Source organism: Meriones unguiculatus, chromosome 2 (assembly GCF_030254825.1).
Source record: "Meriones unguiculatus strain TT.TT164.6M chromosome 2, Bangor_MerUng_6.1, whole genome shotgun sequence".
Lineage (NCBI taxonomy): Eukaryota > Metazoa > Chordata > Mammalia > Rodentia > Muridae > Meriones > Meriones unguiculatus.
Genome location: NC_083350.1, coordinates 9,070,431 through 9,091,408, shown reverse-complemented (window position 1 = coordinate 9,091,408; position 20,978 = coordinate 9,070,431). Strand labels below are relative to the sequence as shown.

The window sequence follows — 20,978 nt, the reverse complement described above, 5'->3', positions numbered from 1 at the left end:
TATACCCATCTGGTATACCCATCTATCTCTGATTTGACTAAAGCCACTTAAAAATCACTGTAGGGGCAGAGAGATGGTTCAGTGGTTTGGGACATGGACTGCTCTTCCAGAGGACCCAGTTCAAATCCCAGCACGCACATGGCCGCTAACAACTGCCCGTAACTCCAAGATCTGACACAATCACATAGACATGCATGCAGACAAAACACCAATGCATATAAAATAAAGGTAAATAAATTTTTAAAAAAATTCATTGTAAAAAGATTCAGATGCCAACTGTCCCAAGCAGGGTTAGTATAAGCAAGATACACTGACTACTGACTAGACACCTAGGCCCTATCCTGGCTGGCCTCTTGGGGTGAGTCTAAAGGTCACTATTTGGTCCACCTGTATGACTTCAAATTTTAGATCCCTTATACCTGCTTTGAGGTCATCAGTTATTAATACTTTGGCTAAACTGCAGCCTCCCTGCTATCCATCCATACATATAAATTTCATAAAATACCCTACCAATTCAAATTAATAATTGAGTAGTATTTTAAAGCAAATAAATTTTCTATGAAAACGAGAAAGTACTAATAGCATCAACCTTAGGGAGAAAGGGATTCTTCATATAAATATTTAACATGCATGACCACAAAACATAATCTAGCAAATCCAATGATAATCCAATAAAATATACTCTCTTTAATTTTAAATGATCAGATGCTTTCAAAAATTTTAGCTGCCCCCTTTTAACCAGAGGTGACAGTATGTGGAATTTACTGAACATACATTTTAGATGTTCTAAAGAAAATTACATATAGATGCAAAATAACACACCTAGATCTTTAAACAAACTGGTTAATGGCTTTAAACTAAGACAGAGTAGGATGCTTACTCAAATAAAACAAAACAAAAGCCCAGAAAGAAAATAAAATTTAGTGTGTATTCTCTGTGTGTATAAAAGATCTGTTAAGCAAAGTGACTATCAAATATTGGTAAGGCTTCCAGAACCTGGGAAATACCATGAGAACCACAGTCACCACCCAGAACCAGACTACAGTCGACAGAGGCTCTCTTATACCAATCTTTACAGATGCTCCCTGATAAGGAACTGGGCAACCAGGTTCAACAGGTAGAAAAATAGGTAACACAAAGGATAAACTCATGTGTTATCCAAGCACCAGGTGAAAGCAGACTTAGAGGAGTCACCACTAGACCAAGGTCAGGAACTCAACAAAGAACATACAAGAAAGAACCCCATCTATGTGTGGAGACCGAGGGAGAGAGACATAAGATCTGCACCAGGAATAGTCTCCATTGCTAAGGCTATAGGGAGGGACACAGGAGACCTACAAATGATCAGGCACAGAGAAAACTCCATACAACATTCTGATGTTCACCTCTGTTGCTTACACAAGAAACTGCAGGAGGCAGGCATCTTGCAGGGGTACTTATCCACTCATGTACTGGATCTTGGGTTACAGCCTCTTCCTGGCTATTTTTCATGCTGGCAAGCATTACTGAGTGGCTAACACCTGCAACCATGGCCTTTTGTGGTTGATATTTCAGTGACTTCCTACTGGACTATGGTCTCTTTCCAATGATACACATTTTTTTTTTTTTTTGAAAAAGCAAGACAAAGTTTTACTTTTAAATGACACCAAATAGAATGTAACAATTGAGTTCTAGCTTGTAGTGATTTAGGTTAGGATACACTAACAGCAGCCTGAACAAGCACATTCACCGTCCTAAATTAGCCAGGAAGGATTACTCTAAGGCTGGCTGCTGGTTTATCGAGTTACAAACAGCTACTTACTACTTTTTCATAGATAACTCCTGTGTTCCGTGGAAGTTTTGGTTTATGATATGTAAGTGTGGTTTTGTTTCCATCCCAGGTGTGGGATATGAAACTGATTCAGACTGTCCACAGCAGCAAACTATTTGCCTCATGTGGCTCTGAGAGGGGCTCTTTGCCAGCTGCAGACAGTTTAATTCGGAGGACTCTGGAGAGGGAATAAAGGCCAGAGCTCAGAGAGTGTGGGAAAGCTCCAAGAAAGAAGACTGTTGGTGTTCCCCATTGCTGCTCCTGGTTGCTGTTGATTCAACTGGATGAGAAGTTGGAGACATCCTGACAGAAGGATTGGACTTGCCCCAAGTAACCTGATGACCCTAACCAGCAGGAAGTAGCTAAAGAAAACTATTCTCCTTCTCCCCACTAACTTCTCTCCTGCTTCTTTCCTACCTAGTACTGGGGTGTTGGAAGGGATTGGATGGAGAAGGGAGAAAGAGGCATAAGAAACATAAATAAAATAGTTTAAAAAGTACACAACACCGCTGACCTTTAAGAAAGCGGGAGGGAACAACTTACTCCCTTTCTTTCTTCAAATTATTTTTTTTCTTACTAGACTAATAACAGAAAAGTCACAATTAATACCTGTTACTTGCATGAACACACAGGAAAACAGGTAACATATACTCCTTAAAGACACATAAAGTAAGAAAAAAGAAACTTCAAGTATATATTAAGTCTGTTCAAAAAGCTAAATTTGATATTCTGAAGAAGTGAAGGGACCTACAACAGCACAGAGAATAATTCAATGCCTTCAGAACAGAACTTAAGATCTGAGGAGGTTTCCTGTTCTATGAGGGCATCTCCCATGCCAACCCACAGAGCAGCTGCTTCCACCTCCTATCCGTTTATGCGGTAGTTTTCATGGATTTCCGGCCAATGTCACACACAAAGGCCAAGAGTTATCCAGGACTTCCTCTCTGTTCTACTTGAAGTTGTTCTGGAGGACAGTCATCTTCTCCTGGGCCTCCTCCTTCACCTCCCTGCTACAACTGTCATGGAACACCACTGTGGCAGCTTCCTTGACCTTAAACTCCTTCAGCCTCTGTAGGCAGTACTAATGAATCTCAGCCTGGGCTGCTTCTTCGGCCTGCTTCAGTCTTCAGTTTTTACTTGCGAGCCTCAGACACCTTCTCAGCCACCTGCTTCTGGGCTTTTAGCAGCTGCTGGATGCTCTGCAACTGACTCACCTCATTACTGAAGGGACTCTCAGCTGAGAGAATGGCCTAAGGCAATGGCTTAAGCATACACAGGAGCCTCTCAAATACTAACAACCTATGCATGACTAGGGTAGGAATATATCAAACCATACCTAGAAAACAGCCAGACTTCGTTTTGAAAATTTGCTGCCATAACTGCTAGTTATACAATAAAAATGTGTTAACAGGAAAACAAATTAAAAGCCCAGCAAAAGAAAGTATGTCCTCATTAAAAAAAAAAAAGAGTATTAGTAAACTGTACCTGAAATGCTGAACAATATTTCCAAATGTTTATTGTCAGTTTATGCATTTTTCATAGTGCTTCAACCAGTCCTGGAAGCCCCCATCTGCATACATGTTACACCATGCGCTAGAGGGCAGAGATCATGGACAATCCAATCTGTGCACATACATTCTCACACACTGCTTCAGAAGGCTTGCTTTTAGGTTTACAGCAACTCCATGTGAGGACCTAACCTGCTTTTTACAGGAACAGTGCTTTTCAAGTCTACATAAAACAGCACAAGGCAGTGTAGTCTTCTTTGGTCACCTGACACTTTATCTGTCTGTGGGACTACCCTTGGCAATGGGAAAAGAGGTCAGAAATAACTTCATTCCAAGAGCTACTCTGGGCCTAGAAAGGGAGTTCATTGGCACAATACCTATTATGTGCTAGGCCATGTATGTGGGAAAGATAGCACAGCTTAAAAAACAAAAACAAAAACAAAAAAACCTGCCATGAGGTCTCTCCAACATAGCTGCCTAAACATGAGCTAAACAAAGATGACACAAACAATAGTCTTGCTGGTAGGAAGGGTCACAAGGCAGAAATGCTAGACAAAAACTACAGGTGACTGAGGAGTGCTGAGAGTCCTCCCCAGAAAAGAGCACACCAGGAAGTTACCAAACACCAGATGGTCAGCACGGAAACCATATACAGTAATATTAAATGGACAATATATGAGCAGGCTGCATTAATATTTAGGAACATACATATACTTATATATGTATGTGCAACAACAAACAAAGAAAAAGAGGACATGAATCTGAAAGGGGAAAGGAGATGCATACATGGAAGGGTTTAGAGGAAAGAAAGAAAAGAGGGAGGTGATGTAACTACAATATATATATATTTTTAAAGGTATTCAGCTACAAAGAATTCTAAGCTGTCGCTGGTTACAGAAAGATAAGAACCTTCTGCTTATTCATTAAAGTCTTAGACTTGCAACACTCTTGAGGCCCTAAGTTTTCAAATAAAAATAAACATCCTTTAAAATATTTTAAATAAAAGAAAATGCTTGTACCTTTAACTGTCCAGACAAAAGTGAACATGGAAGGCATACTGATATTCTTTTCTGAGTGGATGGTCTAAAATAGTGGTTCTCAGCCTGTGGTTTGCAAACCCTTTGGCAAATCTCTATATCAAAAAGTAGTTATATTACGATTCATAACAGTAGCAAAATTAGGGTTGTGAAGCAGCAAGGATCTTAATTGTATGGCTGGGGATCACCACAGCTGAAGACTGTACCATCGCAGGGTCTTGGTGTTAGGAAGGCTGAGATCCACGGCCCTAGAACGTCTTCTGAGAGGATCAGGCACCCATCGAACGCAGCACTGCCAGGGACAGACAGGCCTGACATGATGCCCATGTTAGGTCAGGCAGCAGCTACTGCATGCCAAGGTCATTCTAAAATCTAAAGTGTGACAGAAAAACTATGTCCAGGAAATTTTACAGATGTCTTAGAAGCCTTAACCTCAAGTTAACTCTGTCTCCAAGGAGAAAGGCCACAAGTCAGTAGTACTGGGGTTGGTGTCAATAGTCTAATACATACTTAAAACAGAAACAAAGACCAAAACATGAAAAAAAAATTATTTTTAAAAGATAATATTTAATCCTTTAGTATTCTTAATATAACAGTGTAAATAATATGATTAATGACAGAAAATTTAAAATTCTGGCTAAAAAGGTGCTTACATGTCCCATATTGCAGATGCTGTCTTATAAACTGATGGTAAGCTGATAGACCACATCTGTATCAGACTCTGGTGTGAATGCTGTACAGCTCTGTGCCTGAGCACTCAGGGCAGTATTCAGGTGAATCGTTCATTCATGGAGCACAAGCAATAGTGACATCATGTCACTAAACAGGGATGGAGCTCAACCATCTGTAGGGGTCAGGAAAGTCTGAGGGCAGGTAAAGGCTTCCAAAGATGCTGTGAGCCCCTTCCTAAGATGACTTTAAAGATCCTGAGCCTGTGGTCCCCAAAGCAGAAGAGAAATATCTTTGCTTCTCTACCTAAAATTTTACAAATATATGTGCATAACAAATCATAAAACACCTCATGGAAGTGAACACTTTGAAGATTCTCTAATCCATGTTTATTTTTCAAATGTGAAACATTATAATAAAATTTCCATATCTTACCCCTAAAGGGCATAAATATCTGTAGTTCTCTAGGACTGTGGTCTAAACAGGACCCATTTAAACAAAGGATCGCAGAAATACCTTCCTGTTTAACATCCCCTACCCCAAAACACACACACATAAACACGTAGGTACGTACATACAGGCACACTGATTCCTCAGCCTTCTTCAAGGCACTGTGTCCTCTTAGTATTAGGTCTTCTCCCAGTTCTGTTTTAGTGGGAATATTCCCACAACTGGTCCTTCCTTCCATCTGTCCTTCCTTTCCTTTTTTTTTTTTTTTTGTTTGTTTGTTTGTTTGGGATATTTTTGTTCTGTTTTGTTTTTTCTCAACACAGGGTTTCTCTGTGTACAACCCTGGCTGTCCTGGAACTCACTCTGTAGAAGAGACTGGCCTTGAACTCACAGTGAACCGCCTACCTCTACCTCCCAAGAGCTGGGATTAAAAGTGTGCACCACAACTGCCTGGACATGTATGTATTTTTAAATCCATTTTAAAACATCTCTTCTGCAGAAAAACCTTTCCTAGACCATGTCTAGACCAAGGTTCTTGGCTCACATACTTTCATGGCATGTGGTACTCTTTGTGGTATTCTGGATAGCTAAAATTAATATGGACCATTTTCTTAACATCTTTCATACCCACCATAGACTGCTACTGATAGGTTCCATTACCATCTCATTCCAGACTGTATCAGCAGTATGGAAGGAGACCTGATGTCCTATTCAAAACTGCAGAGTGATTGGACAGGTACTAGAAAAGAAGGGCTAGTGCCACTGTGCCATAACGAAGGAGACAGACAATCTCAAGTGCTCCTTAGTAGCCCTCGGTTCCTATCTTCTCCAGCATCCTTTGCTCTGTGCTCCCTGACACTGAGCTTCATATGCCTCATACCTTCCTTAAGATCAATTAGCTTCTTCTGAGTTTCCCTCCTAACATCATCATTGATGCCCACCTACTTCTGACCAGGTGGTAAAACTATGAATTTCCAATACAACTCATAAAAATATATTTACAGAAGTGTGAACTTAGTAACTTCCCCTTTAACTTCCAGGAATCTCCACAATCTTCTAATTTGCCCAAAAAACATGCAGAATCTTCGGTGCTTCCAAAGCCCTGACCAGGTCCATCTCAACTGGCCTGTCTGGCCCCACTTAACCCTTTACTCCTCTATAGTTAACCTATCCAGTCTCTTTTAGGTTTTGTCAAAAACTCGATAAAAACCATCAAAAATTGCTACTAGCCTCCCTAGCACACCTGTGACACCCCTCAAATCACACTGCTGTATACCAAGCATCACATGTCAAACACAGAAACACGTCCCATGCTCCACAATGGCTGCACCGCACCCTCATGCTTCTGGCCTTGCTCTGCCAGGGGTGAGTAGTACCCACGTCTCCCCACAAACTCCCACGACTATCTCTGGCTTCTCAATCGACCACCCCTAAACACCCAAGGGAAGTTTAGGAAGGCTGTTTTTGAGTACCTGAACAACACTAACATCCTTTGTAAGATTTAAGGGAAACTTCTCCCTTACCTGATGCAACAATGGTGCTTGCCCACAATGTGTTTTCTATACTGAGACTTTCGTGAATTGGAGGATCACTGTCTTCCTGTTTAGGGAGAAAGAAAAAAAAACAAAACAAAACTTGAAAGTTAGCAATGTTCTATCCACATTTCATGTATCTACAGCATAAGAAAAGAAACATGTCGCTCTTCTGTGCCCAACTGATTATAATTACAAATTTCCAGGGTGAATATAAAGACCTAAAATTACAATTTGATTCAGATATAACCACTTACTTTTAATACTTATATTTACAATAAATAATCTTGAATTTTCACAAGTGCACTCATGGCATGCTGATTATTTTTAGAGACTAGATTAAAATATCTTATAAAAACAAGACAAAACAATGGTTTAAATCAATGCATGGTTTAAACAATAATCTTAACCTAATCTAAGATTCACTTTCTAGAAAAGCTGAAGAAAAAAAAAACTAATGTTAAAGCTGGAGAGAAGGCATATCGTTAAGAGCACATATTGCTCTTCAATTCCCAGCATGCACATCAGGTGGCTCACAAGTGCCTAATGCTTCTGACCCATGTGGACACTTGCACTTATGTGCATATGCCCCCTTACACTTAATTAAAATAATGAAAACCAATCTTTAAAAAAACAATATTTAGCACTGACTTAACCATGAATAAACTAAGCTATGTTTCACAAACATGATAGAATTTCTTCTCCCTAATTTTTGTCAAGGACAAGGGCTATTCTTTAAAACACAAATATGCTCATGAAAAGAAGTAAATGCTTCTGGGACTATTAGTACTACACACTGAAGAAAGAGATTACTTCTCTTAAATCCTCCTTTCAAATATGATGTTAGATATGTTTTCATTAAGTAGAATTAAAAAACATGCTGTTTGTTGCTAATTATATTTGTAAACAACAAATATACTCAAACAGCAATACCACAATAGAAGCACATACAGTATAATTTTTTATTCACATGTTTCCTGTTGATATTCAAAGACAAAACATACAAGCTCAGGATTTTGTCTTACTGCCTATATAGTGGTTATGGGGGCCTTGCTGGAGTACAGGATCATAAAGCCCAAAGCCCTGTAACCAGCAGTGACTCAGGAAAGAAAATACACATGGCAGCAGATGACCTCAGTGTCTGCCTAGGGCAACACCACCACACACTGTCTTGAATGTTAGAATTAGTCCTTAAAACAGCAACTGCCATGGGATCTTTATCATAACTTAATAGTTTGCTACCAATGTACATTCCAAAATAACAAAGAAATCAAATGTGGGAATAAACTAGGCTTTTGAGCTATGGGTATGTCTACTCCATTTATTTATCAAGCTATCTTCAAATGATACCTCTTTTAGCCAAATGCTAGCTACTTGGCTATATCCTCAGCACACAACTCTCTGATTTACATGTAAGACATAGAACCTAACTTTGTATTACTACTTCAAAATATTTCCAATACTATCAACATTTACAAAGAAAAAGGTTTTGTTTGTCCCACAGATGCCTTGTATGTATATGACAGCAAGACCAGGAATTATGAAACCTACTGCCTTCCTGAAACTGAGTTCAGGCTTGTGTCTTAGAATTGTATGATCCCTAGCATTCCTCCCCAGAGCCTAAAGCAGACAGCACTCTAACCTGAAGACTTGCCCTGTGTCTTGGGTTTGTGACTATGAAGGCTATTGTATCAGTAAGTGTTTAAAACATAGGTATGCTTTTAAAATATGTGTATCGTCATGAGTGTGTGGGAGGGAGGCTGAAGCTTAAAAAGAACTCTTTCAAGAACACAGAAGAATGTTTAATTTATATATGCCCTGGTTACACTATTCATATACAGAAATCAAATACAGGGCTTCACACATGCAAAACAATTATTCTGCTGCAGAGCAACATACCTAGGCCACCTAGACCAGCTAATCCCTCTGTGTGGAAAAGCTAAGGCTTATTTCAACCCATTATCAATGTTCATGTTTGCTGGGAGGAAAAACTTAAGAGTCAACCAGTTATAGTAGTGGGTTTGTTTTTTCAAGGATGGCAGAGTTATTGACTACAGCTATACAGCTGTATAGTTACATGCTTTAATCACTTTACTTTGCTCTAACAAGGGTGATAAACTGTTTATTAAACTCCTGCACAGGACCTCCCACATCATCACTAGTCTTCAAAATACACACTGAAATAATCTGCTTCATATTTTCTAACATTATCTTCCATGGACAATGCCAAGAATAAACTGCCTCCTTTTCTCTCCTGTTCAGAACTGAAATAGCTCAAGTTAAGCAGATAACAGTTATCTAAGGAAAGTTAGGTTTTTTTCCCTATTTTATAATTTTATAGAACAAAAGAATCTACTTTTAGAAATACAAGTCACTTTGATGTCACATTGCTCTTTGAAATTATGACTGAACTGAAATTACCAACGTCTGAATCATTTAAGGAGTATAACTCTAATAAACACTGTTGGGGAGAGGTATCTCGATACTCCCTTTCATATTTAGCAAATGCAGCCAATATGGTGTACCAGCCAGTTCTATGTTGGTCTAGGAGTTTAAGCAACAATTTACAAAACTAGAATCTTTCTAATCGGCACATTTATCATTTTATGAAATCACTCTCCAACTGCACTGTTTCTATTGCAGCATAACAATTTACATCTTTACTTGTTGCCAACGGACATAACCTAAATAACTGCACACAGAGAATAGGAATATAAACTTATCAAATTCATTAATAAAATAAAGAGGAACCCTCTAACTTGCACAGGCACCATGAGTCTACAAGTGTGACAGCACGCCCAAGGCCAGTGCCAGCCACTAAGCTAAGCAAGCCTACTGAATGTCCTGTGTAGGCAGAAAAAGTGCTGTGCCTCAAAGAGAAGGAACAGGGCTGCTTTTCCTGTGTGGTAACTGGGCTGAGCCTGCAAAGCAAGCCCTACAAACATTCCACTGAGATGTACAAGGAAACTCTACTTTAGCAATTCTAACTACAGATGTCATCTTTTATTTCTCTTCCTAGTGCCACTGACACAGAGCCTGCTTTTCTGCATGTGTGGGTCCCCCTTGAAGCTCACCCCGTCACCAGGGTGCACAGCATGCAGAACGCACAGGTGTTTTCCTACAGGGTATTCCCACAACATCCCTTGGAAGGAAAGCCAGCTCAGTGTCTTCCCATCCCCCAAAGTAGTTTCTTTGCTTTAATCTAAAAACATATGCAAGATATTAACATTGTAGATAGCTCTGGTAGTCTTAACTCTCTCTCTAAACGAGCAGAAATGTAGATACAAAGGTAAATATGTAAGACAAATGGGAAATTTTGTTGTGTTAAGAGAGACAGGAATGATCCTCATAAAGAAATCTTCCTCCCACTGAATAAGAACAAGAAGCAGCCTGAGGAAGGGCAGACCTCTTCTGGAACTGGGCCTGCACCCACTCTCCCGTGCTGTTTCTCATTTGCGTAGGCATATGAGTGCGTGTGTGTGTATGAGTTAATGCACTTGTGTATGTTTAGGGATGTGTATGAGTGTGTGACTATGTACATGTATATATGTGTTTGAGTGTCTATGTAAGTGCGTCTGTGCACATGTACATGTGTGTTGTGTGTTTATACATGTGTATATATGCATGAGTGTGCATGTATGTGAGCATGTGTGTATTTTTACCGAGTTTCTCAAAACCAGCCTTTACGAAGCAACAGAGGAAAGAACAACATGATGGAGGGCCTGCATGTTTTCTGATTAGTTTTTCTGAAAACCCTGAAAAGCACAACTGAGGAAGAGGTGGTATTAAGCACAGCTGGATGCCTGACAAGGGAGGACCCTCACACCACCGCATCCAAGGGAACACTGCTGTGCATATCGACATGCCCTACCTAGTCCCTTTTCTGCTGCTGAGAGACTCGCAGACGACAAGTGGATAAACAGTAGCAGGGTATCTGTGTTCATGCTTCTGAGCAGAGGCCTGATTCTTCAGGGTGCACGTACTACACAGGAAGCAACAGCATCAAAATCACAGAGTGTGCTGAGGAGGGAGCTGCACTCTTCCTTTAATCAAAAACATGTTCCTATGCTGAGTATACCAATTCTACAACAGCATCAACAATGTGTTACAAAGCACAGTGACCTAATCACCTCTACAGGTCCCGTGTCCTAATACTGTGATGCCTAGGATCAAGTTCCCAGCTTATGAACTCAGGGACACCTGACCTCAGATTTTGGGAAGGCTACCAGATGGTCTTATGGGAATAGTGACACTCTGACAATCCTTCTGCACATTATATATATAATATATACATATATATATACATATATATATACAGAGAGAGAGAGAGAGAGAGTATAGAGTAGAAGACTTTTAAAAAAAAGGAAAGGACACAATCAGTAAAAGTAGGAGGGCTCTGAATGAGATAAGTTATAAATAGTGAGGGCTTTTGATGGGTGCTGAAGGACACCCATGCTCCTCCTAGGAGTAGGCCTCCCGCTATGGAGCTCACACTCAAATGCACAATCATAGCAATTTCAGAGCCTACTATCCAGCAGTTCTTTAGCCTCCTCAGAAGAGATGCTACTGAAAGCAAAACTAGTGGTGTTTCTCTAGTAAAGAGATGTACTGCAAATGCTTAGGAATGTTTACATTTCAGGCTGGAGAGATGACTCAGAGGTTGAAGGCCAGGCAAACTCACAACCAAAACTAGGAATGTTACATTTCAGTCTATTCTGTGCCTGTGTTTTCAAATGAGACTCTAGTCTTCACTACATCCTTTTGGTAGTGTTTTGGTTTTTCAGACTTTTTTAAATTAAGTTTCATACACGCAACATCCATCTGTAGACTAGCTAGGTTTACCTGCACAGCATTACACACTCACTGTGTTATGTGCTCCTCACTACTAACCATCTCATCTTATAAACCGAAATTGTCCCTATTAAACATCCTCTCTTTGGTACCAGGACCTAATGTTCCACTTTCTACAAATCCGATTATCCTACTTAACTCTTACAAGCAGAATAAAGCAGTAGTTCTTTCTGGATAACTTAATGTATGTAGTATCCCCAAGATTCACCCATTATGTAACGTGTATCAGCACGTCATTCCTACCTGGATCAATTTCCAAGGGTACTTCCTTAATGGAGGTTGGCCATGTGGCCACAGGGCAGGCTACATTTACTTTCTTATAACTTTTATATGACTTTTGACATTCCGTAAGTTTATTTCCAATACACAAACTCTTATTTTCATTTATCCAAATGTATTAACTTTTCAAATAATTCTAGATTTTTCGGTCACAGTGAAAAACTCAGTACTGAAACAATTTTTAATTTCTCTTTTAACCACTTTAATTTATAACATATTTAAGATGTATCATTATTCCTGAAAATTTAGCAATTTCCAATAAATATTTATTCTTTCCAATTTAGCTGCACTGTGGTTATAGAACAGATGAGTGGGAGTTTTAAAAAAATATGCTAAGAGTTCTTTCAGCTATTTTGATAAATTTCTCATGTACACATAAATATATTTTATATCCTACTGTAGAATGACATCTTCAATAACTATCAGTTCAATCAAATTCGAAGATAATCTTCAAGGCTATTATGTTCCAACTGATTTTTTTTTAGACCTGTTCAATTAATTATTAAGAAGAGGGCATTGAAATTTCCAACTACTATTAAGAATCTGTCTATCTCTCCTACAGTCCCAAGAACTGACTTCATGCATTTCAAAGCTCTGTTATTAGGTATGTAAATGCTTATGATTGTGTGTACTGACAATACCCTTTCCTCAGTAACCTTTGAAGCCAACTTTGTGTGATATTGCTATAAGCAATTTCAGTTTTACATATTGCCTAAGGCATATTTTTCTATTACTTTACTTTTAAACTGTAAGTGGTTTTAATATGCTTTCTTCTAGACACCATGTACTGGAATCGAGTACAGTCTTGACAATCCCTTGCCTTGTAATTAGCATTTAGATCATTTGCATTTGGTTAAATTTAAGTTTCAAATGCCTAAGGCTATTTTAGTAGTCTAATTTTTATTTATTTCTAAGTCCATACTGTGGTCATAAACAATATGTAGGATTCCATTTTATAACAATATACAATCGCCTGAATTCTACCCTACTGTATATACTTGATATAAGAGGCCCTTTAGGACTTAACCAGTTACCCTGTACTGTAACTGCCAAGGAAGTCTGAGTGACCGTGCTGAGTTTTCCTCAAATAGTTTCCCAGCACAGGAGAGAGACAAGCCACTGGAGTGGATATCCAGCTCCATCCTGGATCCCTCACTGACAGGATTAAGAGCTATTGAAGTGATCCTCAGCCTTGAAGTTTTCTTTGCTTGTACTTGGAGTATTTCTATAAAATTAAAAAGTTCTGCTTCCCCTATCTTCCCATTTGTTCTTATGTGCAGTGTACAGGGTCTTTCTGTTCATAATATGCTGTTTCCTTGAACAAGATACAGGATGGAACCACGGCCCATTCTCATGATGGGCACTGGGACCTTTTCTCAGGACACAAAATGCTGTCTTAACACATCATCATGATTGACATCATGAGTTGCTCTCTTGAGGGTTGGTGTGGGGCTGACTCTCCTGAGTGCCACAGCAGTTTCACAACTGTTAACCCCCTTCTTCGCTACGTTTCCTAGAGATAAAACTCTTAGTAGGCCACTTTTGTCAAACAGTTTCCCAAATAGCCATTCCTGATATTTCCAAAAGTCCCTTGGTGATTAGAGAGCTATACCCACCAAATACATCCAGAGGACATGTGATGCTTATCTGAAAAAGGCCCTCTCTAGGGAACATGGCCTTTCTAACATCAGTGTCCCAGAGTGACATCCACGCTACAACCCCCTTAGCCTGACACTCATTCAGCTACTTTGGACTAAATTTACCCCACTTCAAGAGACAGAAGTGTGAGGAATTATCAAACCAAGTGATATGAAAAAGAGTGGCCCCTATCCACATCTCGTTGGTAGGTGGTCATGACAGCCTGTGAAAACAGAAAGTCAAGTGGCCATAATCACAGTAAGTAACAGGAAATCTAAAGTAACCTCCTCAGCTCACCAACATCCCCATTTCTAAGCAGAAGGCTCTCACACAGCTTTCTCCACCGAGACTGACTACATTCCCATTCCAACATCTCCACCCAAAATGGCACACTCACCCCTCTTGGGTTCTGAACAGACTACTCTTACTCTTTGACCTTAAGGTCAGCAAATACCTGTCTAGCAAATATTTCCAACATTTAGGAAGCCATAAATAATACAAACTAGAAAAGAAAGAGAAAAAGGAGCCAGGAGCGGTGGCGCACACCTGTAATCCCAGCACTCTGGGAAGCAGAGGCAGGCAGAGCTCTGTGAGTTTGAAGCCAGCATGGTCTAGCAAGCAAATCCAAGACAGCCAAGTCTATACAGAGAAAACCTGTCTTGAAAAAAACAAAAGAGGTGAAGAAAAAAATGCAAATAGTATTTACGATTTCTAATAAAGATTGGATTAATTTCTTGTATTAAGAGACAGCTATATATAAAAATTTCTCTTATGTGCTAAAATGTTTTTAAATAATGTTGTTTTTCATATTTTTAAGAAGCACAGAAAGAGCAACATGTACGTATGCTTCTTCCTGTGTTTCCACATACATCTTGGCATGTAGCTCTGCAGCACACAAATAGTAAGCAGCTACAAAGTGATATTCATTTCCCTATAGATGCTGAATGCCTCACAGGTGTCCTCAACTAGCATCCCCACGACCTGGATACTTAATGTCAAATACTTCAACATCTGCACACAATTTTGCAAGTGACAACGATCATTAGCTAATCTTATATATGACAGAGTAACATATCTAACCATGCTCCAGTACAAAACTATAGTCATGTGCTAAAGTCCCTTATTAAGAAATAAAAGTTATAAGCTGTTAAAATGAACATTTAGTTCTTCTATTCCCAAAAGTCATGGGGCTTCAGGCTTTGCCAAATCTCCATATGAACAAGCACACACAACAAAATATGCATATAGAAGTAAAGCAACATAAAAGGGCATATATGTGCATATAAATATGTAGTTATTTTCTTCAGTAATGAGAAGCTAGAAATGCTGGTCACATCACAGTGACCAAGACTGAATTAGCTAACTGTACTTTTTCTGTATTTTTGCTGGGTCCTATCCTATGGGAGCAGGATGCTATCAACAGTACATGTGCTACAAAAGCAAGGGAACCTGCACTGATTGTGCCCCACAGACAAAGATGTTGCTTGAAAACATTTAAGAACTTGACATATTCTACAGCTTTTGTTTCATGTTTTAGAGCCTCTGTGTGAATCTACTCTAGCCTGAATTATTCTCTCTAAACAAAGGTCCACTACCTTTAACTTCTACAAATAATGACTATCTCTATATCTCCATTTATCTTACCCTGGTAAATGTTCCTTCAAAGCTATGAATATCCAGTTGTGGCTTCTGAGCATAAACATAGGCACTGATAGAAAAAAGGTCCTGGAAAATAGAAAATAAAATGAGCATCAGTCTTACAACTGAACAAGGATGGTTGCAGCAACTTTCAACACATGAAACTCCCATACCACACACCACCTTTTGATACAGGGAAATAGAAAACAAGCTAGCAACAACCCTCATTTCCGCACACACATGAACATTTACAAGAGTGCATTTCATTTAGTATATTACACATCAAATGACTGAATAATGGCACAATAATGAGAGTGTCATTCGAAGCGTTTCATGATAATTTAAAAATCATTCTGAAGTTTTCAATAATGTAGGAAAGCCTCTGCTATTAGGTCAAGGGCAACATTTGTTCGCATTACTTAAAGGTCATTAAAATACATCCTTAATCATAACATGTGTTTCATTACAAATAAAATTGCCTCTTGTTCAATAAAACTAATTAAATGTAAATGGTATTGTTTAGTGCTATATGGATCTTTTGAAATAAATCAGCAAGTCATGATTTATTGAAAATTGCTGGGGCCTCATGGTTGTTAATAAATTTGCTTGATCACAAAAGCCAGATGCATATTTCCCAAATGTCTACAGTGTCTGGAAACTGTTATGCCAACACAGCGGCAAAGCAGAAAGCACAACCAGGACTGCAGAGAAGCGGTCAGATGACTTCCCAAGCCCCATGCTCTGACCAGGTTCACCTATATTGCAACACATTGCCAGGACTGGGGAGGACATTATTGGTGATGTGACACAAAGTATCTCCAAATCATTACTCACAGACACAGGAGTTAAAACAAGTGCCAGCTATGGCTCTGTAAGCTATGAAATGAAGAGAAAATAAGAACTGTCTGTCCACAATGAAATCAGAGCTTTCTTTTCTATGAAGAATAGTGAGCCCAGCTTTATGATGGCCCGTGCATAGAAAGGTCAGTTCTTTTCTGACCCTTTCAGTTCTGAAATATTCTTGTTAGCTTACAGCAAATAAAAATTAAAATGATTCCACTAATCATACAATTATTTCACTCAAATAATTATTCATACTTTCTATCAAACCTATTAGACATAAAATTTTAAAGCAGCATTATATGAAATATATACCTCCTTAAATACTGCATATGAAATATATTCATCTTTAAATACTTTTAAATATAAACTAGCATATATATTTTCCATTAATAAAAATGAAGAGACCATCCTCCTAATGCTGAATAGACTAAAGCATGACTTCCTATGGTAATAAAAAAAAAGTCACTCATAGTTAGGTGGAAAAGAGTAAACTATTTTTACTGTTTTACTAGCTCATCATGCATGTGTATACACTACATATAGATAAAATACAAAATGAAGTGTCTTGATGTACACCTGTTTACCGTCATAGTCAAGATACACAACACTCCCATTCCATCCTACCCTCATCGGCCCCCACCTCCCATTTCTATTCTCCTCTACTTCCACCTTCCTGCACCCCCACCTCCAACCTCCACCGCACCTTTACCCCTTCACCTGCATTCTCCTCTTCCTCTCCATTTCCTAGCTGTATTCTCTACCTTTACTTTCATCCAGCCCCACCTCTACAGGGCTGCAAGGAAATGAAGCTATTCTTAAGAGACACCGAGACACCATGTCTCTAGACCTAGACCAGACTATCAAGAGTGTTGAAACAATGGACAGCAAAGAAAGGGGAATTTCTCTAGCAATGCCATGCTGAGAGAAAGAACGGGTGTCAGTCAGCGAGAGGGGGATTTCAAACAGTTTTAACACCTTGTCAGACCACCGTGCCGGATGAGACCAACCAACACCCAGACAATGATGTGCCAACAATACTAGGTTAGAACCCGGTTCACTAGGCCTGCTTGGACATGAACGTCCTTGGTCCACTACTTAAACTTTTCATCTTACTGCAGAACCCCAAACACAGAGTGGATAATGCTGCCCTTCCCAATGTGGCCGCACTGAATAAATCTCCCTTTTTGGTTTTCTACTTTTAACCTGGCTCTTTTAATTGGTTTATAAAGCACAGACGGCCAGAGCTGACTTGAGGCCCAAGTATGAACCCTAAGTTTGATAATACAGCCTCCTCTACTATTCTCCACCTCCACCTTGACCTTCTTCACCTCCTAATTTGTTCTTCCAGAATTGCTTGAGTAGAATCACAGGCAGCATATTCTTGTTTAGCTAAGTTTTTATTTTATTTCAAGTTCTATATTTTCTTTGCCGTTACTCTTTTGTTTTTGTTTGTTTTGTTGGCTGGTTGGGTGTTTGGTTGGTGTTTGGTTTTTCAAGACAAGATTTCTGTATAGCCTTGGCTGTCCTAGACTTTCTTTGTAAACCAGGCTGGCCTCAAACTTGCAGAGATCCTCCTGCCTCTGCCTTCTCAGTGCTGGGATTACAGGTGGACACACCACACCCGGCTCTTTTCTGTTAACTCTTAGCAAAACCAAATATATCATGAAGTTATTACTTAGTGTGACCATTCCAAAGCTGCCTACTGCCAGTGCACCACAGGATTCTTGATGGATGTTTTGGGGGGCAGACAGTGAAGTCATGACCCACTTTGAACAGGTTTTTAAAATCCTTTTTAGTTTCCTGCAGATGCTCTAGTAAGGAAATAACACAAGAGGGATGAGTAACCAAGACAGAGCAACTCTAACCCCAGCACAGGCATTCCAGTATCTTCCTAATGCAATTTATTCTCTTATTTCTTTTTTTCATTTGTACAGTATATACATGCCATGGCACAAGTGTAGGGACTAGAAAACTGTGGAAAGAAGTCAGCTCTGTCTTACAGGAAACTCACCTTAGGTCAGAAGTCTTGGTAGCAATCACCCTCGCTAGTCTTCTCACTTGCTCAAATTTATTCATTTTAACAAACTATGAAAGAGGGTAAGCAGATAGCCTTCTTGCACTGAAGATAACATCACAATCTTATTTTCCAGCATAAAAAAATAAAATAAAATAAGACAAAAATGGAAAATACTGGAATGGAGGGCAAGCACGCAAAAAGCCTGAGAGGGAAGAAAGGCCTGCCCTGGTCAACGTGGGAGGTGGGAAAGGAGCTGATCGGCCTTCACTCTGAAGCACAGGTGCCTGAGGACTCAAATGCATGATGGGCTTCATCGGCATCTGTGCATCCCCGTACATTCAAGAAGCAGTCTGCAATATTTCAGTAAGTACAGCATTATAAATGCAAAGGATCCTCCTGACTCCACATACTGCCAGGTACTTGAAGTGATTAAAATGACAAATAAGAGCTGTCAGGAAAGTAGCATTAGGCTCAACAGGAAACCAGTCAAGGCACAGGAAACCATGCTAGTGTCCACCCAAACACAATCTAACACATTTATATACCGCAACTGATATTATGAAGCTAGCAGTGACAACACAGACTGAAGGGTGTTATTTGCATCAGGCACTGGACTAAGGTCTAGGGCACAGGCACACCTGCCTCTGGATGAGTAGGGCTAGAAACCATATAATCAATTAAGAACAATTTTAAAAACAAGGAAAGCATGAAATTTGCAGGTATATGGTGGAATCTGGAAAAGATCATCCTGAGTGAGCTATCCCAGAAGCAGAAAGAGGCACATGGTATATACTCACTCATATAGACATATAATATAGGATAAACCTACTAAAATCTGTACACCTAAAGAAACTAATCAAGAGGGAGGACTCTTGCTAAAATGCTCAATTCCTATCCAGAAAGGCAAAGAGGCTGGACATCAGAAGAAGGAGAAAAGAGGGAACAAGTCAGGAGCCTGACACAGAGGACCTCTGAAAGGCTCTGCCCTGCAGACTATCAGTGCAGATGCTGGGACTTATGGGCAACCTTTGGGCAAACTGCAGGGAATCTTATGAAAGAAGTTGGAAACAGAAAGATCTGGAGAGGACAGGAGCTCCACAAAGAGAGCAACAGAACCAAAAAATCTGAGCACAGGGGTCTTTCCCGAGAGTGATACTCCAACCAAGGACTATGCATGGAGATAGCCTAAGACCCCTGCACAGATGTAGCCCATGGCAGTTCAGTATCCAAGTGCGTTCCATTGTAATAGGAACAGGAACTGTTTCTGACATGAACTGATTGGCCTGCTCTTTAATTACCTCCCCCTGAGGGGGAAGCAGCATTACCAGGCCACAGAAGAAGACAATGCAGCCACTCCTGATGAGACCTAATTGACTAGGATCAGAAGGAAGGAAAAGAAGACCTCCCTTATCAGTGGACTTGGGGAAGGGCAAGTATGCAGAGGGTGGAGGAGGGGAGGGATTGGGACTGGAGGAAGGAGGGAACCACAGGGGGGATACAAAGTTAATAAAGTGTAATTAATAATGAATTAAAAAAAAAAAGAACAATTTTAAGTTTGTTAAAAACATAGTTTGTTCAGGAAAAAGTACTGGTACAGGTAGCTAACAGGGTTTGGTGGTTTAATTTTTATTTCTAACTCAGGAATTCACCCAAAATTAATGCTGACAGACTGACTGATTAGAACATCTATGATTAAGGAGTCCCCCAACTAATGTTGCAGGTTCAAGGGCACTATCTTGAGTTCACTGCCCACCTACCAATGACCTGTAAACATCCTGTCATTGCCTAAGTCATTTGTAGATGCACTTCCAGCAGCTCAAAGGCTAGCAATGTCATCAGATAACCTCTGTGCTGTCAGAGATATCCTCTCATCTCTGCAACCCAGCTAACTTCCCTGATAGCCCCGTCAATGTATTAAAAGTGCCTTGACTTGTGACAAAAGAAAAAATAAAAAGCTTCTTGAGACTCACTAAGATGTGGGAAAAGGCACTTTTACAATGACCTCCCTTTGATTCCTGGAACCTACGGGGTGGAAGGAGAGAACTACTACCACAAATTGTCCTCTGACTTCCCACATGTGCGCTGTAGCACACAAATACCCACACAAACACAGACACACACAAGATAAATGTAGAAGTTTTTTTTAACGGAACTCTTATCACAATAGAACATAGACTTTAGGTAGTCTGAATCTATGCTCCTAGGTCATGGTCACTCAATTTCAGCTCCAGAAAATAACCTATCTCTTATTACCTTTCAGGTGAGAGCTGTGTTTTTGTACAGATACTAGACAGGTTAGAAGTTTAGTATGGAAGAAAAAAATTACTTGAAAATAATGTAAACTATAACAGTAGAAACAGTCCAAGCATAAAAATAAGGGCAGTATCCACGTTTTAAAAAAGCACTTTAAGATACTGGTAGGCCATTTAACTATATATATATATATATATATATATATATATATATATATATTACCAGTATCTACCAGTATATATATATATATATATACATATATATATATAAATAGAAATATGTACATATTGTGATAATATACTTTAAAATGCTGTGGACTCAACAGATCTGAGAAAAAGATATTTATTGTAAAGGGGTAGGGAGAGAGGGACAGAGTGAGAGCGAGAGAGAGAGAGAGAGAGAGAGAGAAAGAGAGCTTAGTAGCAGAGAAAGAGGGGGATGGTGAGAACCCCC

At 39.5% G+C, this 20,978-nt stretch overlaps 1 protein-coding gene and 1 pseudogene across 2 annotated transcripts in view; both read right to left on the bottom strand.

The window, feature by feature from the left end:
• Positions 1-20,978, bottom strand: part of Atp9b (ATPase phospholipid transporting 9B (putative)) — a 220,528-nt gene that overhangs the window by 110,314 nt on the left and 89,236 nt on the right. For both annotated transcript variants that reach the window (XM_060376990.1, XM_060376991.1), the window contains exons 9-10: positions 15,419-15,499; positions 6,998-7,073 (exon numbers count right to left, since the gene is read on the bottom strand). In XM_060376990.1, coding sequence (XP_060232973.1) covers positions 6,998-7,073; positions 15,419-15,499 — 157 coding nt within the window. The remainder of the gene's footprint in view (positions 1-6,997; positions 7,074-15,418; positions 15,500-20,978) is intronic.
• On the bottom strand, positions 2,540-4,682 carry LOC110550278 (V-type proton ATPase subunit G 1-like; annotated as a pseudogene).